Source organism: Nicotiana tabacum, chromosome 23 (assembly GCF_000715075.1).
Source record: "Nicotiana tabacum cultivar K326 chromosome 23, ASM71507v2, whole genome shotgun sequence".
NCBI classification, from domain to species: domain Eukaryota; kingdom Viridiplantae; phylum Streptophyta; class Magnoliopsida; order Solanales; family Solanaceae; genus Nicotiana; species Nicotiana tabacum.
The window spans coordinates 26,895,208-26,901,393 of record NC_134102.1 but is presented as its reverse complement, the minus strand read 5'-3'; the positions used below and the strand labels follow the sequence as shown (position 1 = coordinate 26,901,393).

The window sequence follows — 6,186 nt, the reverse complement described above, 5'->3', positions numbered from 1 at the left end:
AAATCGACAAAAATCGAATCGATAAAAAACCGACTTAATTGGTTTGGTTTGGTTTCAAAATTTGAAGAACCGACTTACTTGGTTTGGTTTCTTTTTAGGGAAAAATCGATCCAAATCGAACCATGAACACCCCTAAGTACTGTATAGGGTAAAATATGCTATGACACGTGGTCGTCCAAAAAAAGGACACGTGGAACCCAAAACGGGGGATGACCAAAAACCAAAGACAACTGTTTTATTTATCACCGAAAAGAACAACGCTTATAAAGATGTGATAAATGCTCTTCGTCCGGTAGCATTTAATAGAGAATATTTTATGGCATTAAGAGCAATTACCCGTTACCGAGAATTTGGCATTTATGTTCACTATTACATATACATCAATGTTCCTCATAATTGACATTAAAGAAGGGCACGATCCTAGGACCTCCTTCATTGCTATGAATAGTGAGCTCAGTTATCATTGTAAATAATATGAATTTTCTGGCAAAGTGACACTACATTCTATACAAAGTTCAATACAATCTTATCTTCTTATTCGTTTGATTTCGCTTTTGTTGCGCCCGAAAATCCTATTCCTGGAACTATTATTTCTGTTGTTTCGTCTATATCCTAAGGCTAAGTATTGCATAATCCTTCGATTATTTTATTATTTTAGGATCAAATTAATTCACTTGTCTAGAAACCACGTATAAATTCAACTGTACCATTTTACGGGTAAACAGTTTGGTGCCCACCGTGGGGCCAAGACAACCGTGTAGTTAAATTGATCCTTGCCTTTTGCACTAACATGTTTTGATTATTTTGTCTTAGAAAAAAAATCATAAGAAATGGCACATAACACTGTTAACGACACGCACAACCCCGAAATTTGAGGGGATCAGCCTCATTTCGAGGACTCAGTCAGTGACACCCATAATGAGGGGGATATCACTATACCGGTGCATGACAAACAATATCCTCGATATGTTCGGGAGACCACTCCCGATGATGCTGATGAGGAACATGTTGTCGGCGCAGTAAGGGTCTTGCAAGAGCAACTGGCGATCATTCTAGGTCATCTCACGCGACATGATAAAGTTATGACAGAATTGAAGCACGCGTTATCAGGAGCTTCAAATAATACAAGCAGACGAGATCCGATTCCTCCTAGGGTTCCCACGAATCAAAAGACACAGAGGATCAATAATAATACTCCCAAGGGTAAAATTGGCTCCGATGGGGCAGGGGAAATGGATCCGGCCTCAACAACGTGAATGATCCTTTCAAGAATGAGCTGTTATGGTTCATGAGGGAAGTGAACGCCCGCATGGACCAGATCCCGGGAGCGCCACCAGTGCTGAAAGGTCCGGACTCGAAAAAGTATACTCAATTGCCGTACTAGCCAAGTGCGGCACCAGAGTTAATCCCGAAGCGGTTCAAAATACCTGAAATGCCAAAGTATGACAGAACTTCAGACCTCTAGGAGCATATTACCACCTACACAACGGTGATAAAGGGAAATGATTTAGCTCCTCACTAAATTGAATCTGTGCTGCTGAAGAAATTTGGAGAAACCCTCACGATGGGGGACTTGACGTGGTATTCGCTGTTACCCGAGAATTCCATAGACTCCTTTGAAATGCTCGCGGATTCTTTTATCAAGTTTGATGGGTTTAAAGTATCTTAGATTTATGTTTTGATGATCTAACAAACTTATTGTTAAAGAACCAGATAAAGGACCTGATGTACACTTGGTATATATATCTTTATCAACGGACTAAAGCTAATGTGTGTTGTATGACTTCAGACAGAAAAGAATCAACTCAGGGACCTGATCCCTTTGAGTTTCCCTGACAGTAGTACGAAGTCAATTCTATAGCTGGAAAGTGACTGTCTGCACTGTACATGCTACAGTGCAGAAACAATGTAGCAGTCACTTCCCATTGGGAAGGGCTTTTTTACCAACCAAGTGTTTACATCATCCAAGTGATGTCATCCAAAGGATATTAACAAGAAGCATTACAACAAAATATCACTTGAACACTTGTGAAATAATTCAAGCACTCAAGATCTCATAATCAAGCATTGAAGTTACAAGTGCATCAAGAACAAAGTACAACACTACTACGGACCAGTTCCTACAACAAGTCTTTTGTATGTCCTTAGTTGAGTTGTATCTTTGTATTAGTTTTTCATTGTAATTCCTACAGCAGGTTCTCCTACCTTCTTTGTTGGGACGTATGGACCATCACAAATAACATCTCATAACTCGGAGTCTTCTGCCATTATGAAGTCATGCATTCGAGTTTTCCACCAGCCATAGTATTGGCCGTTGAATCTCGGGGGCCTGTAGGTTGATTGTCCTTCCTCGAAGTTTGGTGGAGCAGCCATGGTGAAGATCCTCTCTAGGTGTTAACCTTTTAGAAAGAACCTGCTCTGATACCAATTAATAGAATATATGAGTCTACTAAACTGTATAGAGACCCGGTCCTATACCAGTTCCCATAGAAATAGCTAATGAACAAGTAAGTAAATAACACAGAAGATTTTACGTGGAAAAGTCCCTGCTCAAGGGGAAAGCTGTTGATGATGATGCCGAGCTGTGGCACAGAAGGCTGGGACATGCAAGCTTCTCTCTTCTGAACAAGCTGATACAAAAGGACCTGGTTTGTGGCTTGCCAAATTCAAAGTTCAAAGAGCACAAAGTATGTGATGCCTATGCTAGAGGGAAGCATGTGAAATCTTCATTCAAGCCAAAGAAGTATGTTAGCACATCAAAGCCACTTGAACTACTTCATATGGATCTATGTGGCCCTATGAGAGTGCCAAGCAGGGAAGGAAAGAGATACATTTTTGTTATAGTGGATGACTACTCAAGATTCACTTGGACGTTGTTTCTCAGAACAAAGGATGAGACCTTCGAAGTATTTGTAGCCTTTGTGAAGAAAATTCAAGTGAAGATGGAATCAAAAGTGGCTTGCATCAGATCCGATCATGGAGCAGAATTTGACAATGCCAAGTTTGATGAATTCTGCAGTTAAAATGGCATCACCCACAACTTCTTAGCTCCAAGAACTCCACAACAAAATGGAGTTATAGAAATGAAGAACATAACCCTTGAAGATATGGCCAGAACAATGCTTATTGACAGTGGGATAGCCAAAAACTTCTTGGCAGAAGCCATAAATACTGCCTGCTACTTGGTGAACAGGTGCCTGATCAGATCCTTCTTGAACAAAACTCCCTATGAGCTGCTAAATGGAAGGAAGCCCAAGCTGACTCACTTAAGAACGTTCGAGTGCAAGTGCTATGTTCTCAACCATGGAAAGGATCAGCTTGGAAAATTTGATGCCAAAAGCGATGAAGGAATTTTTCTGGGGTATTCTTCTCAAAGCAAAGCTTACAAAGTTTACAATAAAATGACTCAATGTGTGGAAGAAAGTGTTCATGTAATCTTTAATGAGTCCCCTTCATCTGGTGAGAAGAGCAACAAAGATGATCAAGACAGTGAACCACTGCTGGTTCCAGGAGAAATCATTGATATGGCCAATGGAAAGGCAGATATGATGAGTCAAGTGAAGGAGACAAATGAAGGCAATGCAACCTCCACCACTCCAACTCAAGAGGAACCAAGTACCCAAATCACAACCACTGAAGCTGAAGAAAGAGTGGTTGATGCAGTTCAAAGTACTCAACAAGTAGCAGAAAGAAGAATGCAAGGGAACCAGTCAGGATTACCTAGTTCCTCCACTAATGATATTCTAGTGCCAAACTGGAAACACAAAAGCTCCCATCCTCTCGATAATTTAATCAACCCCCCTTGATTATGGAGTCCAAACTAGATCAAAAGCAAGAAATTCACTTGCCTTCTCAGCCTTCCTCTCCCAAATAGAACCCAAAAATATTAAGGAAGCCTTGAAGGATGCAGACTGGATCACAACTATGCAAGAAGAGCTACATCAATTTGAAAGGAACTAAGGATGGCACCTGGTACCTAGACCCTCAGATAGAACCATCATAGGGACCAGGTGGGTGTTCAAAAACAAGTTTGATGAGCATGGAAACACTACAAGGAACAAGGCAAGGCTAGTTGTTCAAGGCTACAATCAGGAGGAAGGGATTGATTATGATGAGACCTTCGCTCCAGTTACTTGTATGGAAGCCATCAGAATTCTCATTGCCTTTGCATCATATATGGAATTCACCTTGTTCCAAATGGATGTCAAAAGTGTATTTCTGAATGGTTTTCTCAAGGAAGAAGTCTATGTTAAGCAACCTCCAGGTTTTGAATGTCATGAACATCCTGAGTATGTGTTCAAATTGGACAAGGCACTGTATGGTTTGAAGTAGGCTCCTCGAGCTTGGTATGAAAGGTTGTCAAAGTTTCTCTTAGAAAATGGCTTTACAAGAGAAAAAATTGACAACACTCTATTTCTGAAGAAACGAGGAAGGAACCTGCTCATTGTTCAGGTATACGTTGATGATATTATCTTTGGGGTAACAGCTGACTCACTTTGTGAGGGATTTGCAAAACTCATGGGAAGTGAGTTTGAGATGAGCATGATGGGGGAGCTGAACTTTTTCTTGGGTCTTCAAGTGAAGCAGTCCACGAAGGGAACCTGTATCAGTCAACAAAAATACATCAAGGAGCTATTGAAGAGGTTCGATATTGAAGCATCAAAAGTGATCGACACTCTCATTGCCACTGCCACTTGATTGGACATGGATGAATCTGGTGCTTTTGTAAATCAAACAATGTATCGAGGCATTATTGGATCTCTCCTCTATCTCACTGCCAGTAGACTAGATATTGTAAACAGTGTGGGGCTATGTGCAAGGTTCCAGTCAAACCCCAAGGAATCTCACCTAAAGGTTGCCAAAAGGATTCTAAGATATCTTAAGGGAACACAGGACCTGGTTCTGTATTACCCTTCAGGTGACAATTTTAATCTTGTTGGGTACGCTGATGTAGATTATGCAGGTTATCCGGTGGACAGGAAAAGCACATCCGGAATGGCTCACTTCCTAGGATCCTGTCTGATTTCATGGGGCACAAGGAAGCAAAACTGTGTAGCTCTCTCAACAACTGAAGCAGAATATGTTGCTGCAGCTTCTTGTTGTGCCCAACTCTTGTGGATCAAATAACAAATTGAGGATTTTGGAGTGTACACTGATTATGTACCTCTTCTATGTGACAATATCAGTGCACTCAACATGGCAAAGAACCCGGTCCAGCACAAGAGAACCAAGCACATTGATGTGAGACATTATTTTCTCAGAGACAATGTGGAGAAGGGGATTATTTGCATGAAGTTCTGTAGTACAGAAGACCAAATTGCAGACATCTTCTCCAAAGCTCTGAGAAGGGAACATTTTGAGAAAAACAGGATGGCACTGGGGTTAATCAAACCTAATTGAGAACCTGATTCCCTTCCATATGGCTATGAAAGTTACATTCAGGTAAATCTAGCTAAAGTGTTTTCTGACCAAGCCTAACTCACCTCTATACCGTTGCAGGTAGACACGCATGATGACTATAGAAGCTGAAGAAACAATGCATGAGCGGTAAAGAGAGTTGAAAAATCTTTTTCGAAAGACCGGTCAAGAACCTGGTTCTTGTACCACAGGTTAGTAGTCTTGTATTTTTTTCATGCATATCTCAAAAGAAACAAAATTAACTGCCATGTCATCCACCTTTTCAGACCCTGTATATCACGTCTTTTCTTTCAAATCTTTTCACTTTCCTCTGCAACGTTGCATCTTCCCACAAACCTACATCCATTTCAGAACCCGTTTCTCTTCCCTCATAATTATCCTTTCCCTCCTTAAAACCCCTACACCTCCTAACCTTAAGAGATCATCCTTCTCTCTTTCCACTCTTCCAAAACCTTCTACCCAACTATCTACCATGGCTGAAGAGAAAGCAAACCTACCCACCTCTAAAGAGAAAACCCTTGACTCATCCGCCATGTTAGAAATACCACCAGACGTCCCCTCTTCCACCATTACTGACCCAGAAACACCCAAACCTGATTCCTTTTCACCCCTATCTCTCTCATCATTCCCTCTATCGATACTCCTTCCTTAAGTGTTAAGAACTCAGAAATACCAAAAATAGATAGTGTTTCTTCTCTGTTGCCTGATACTCTCAAAGAACAGAATAATGATAACGAAAAGGGTGAAATTCAACAAGGAAAATGGGTG

At 40.9% G+C, this 6,186-nt stretch overlaps 1 protein-coding gene across 1 annotated transcript; it reads left to right on the top strand.

The window, feature by feature from the left end:
• Positions 1-4,704: 4,704 nt before the first annotated feature.
• LOC142177083 (secreted RxLR effector protein 161-like) lies at positions 4,705-5,127 on the top strand. The gene has a single exon (XM_075245547.1). It carries the CDS (start codon positions 4,705-4,707, stop codon positions 5,125-5,127), a length of 423 nt encoding a protein of 140 aa, XP_075101648.1.
• The last annotated feature ends 1,059 nt before the right edge of the window (positions 5,128-6,186 follow it).

Excerpts from the sequence above, each read along its gene's own strand:
- LOC142177083 (XM_075245547.1), top strand. The coding sequence starts at position 4,705 with ATGGATGAATCTGGTGCTTTTGTAAATCAAACAATGTATCGAGGCATT.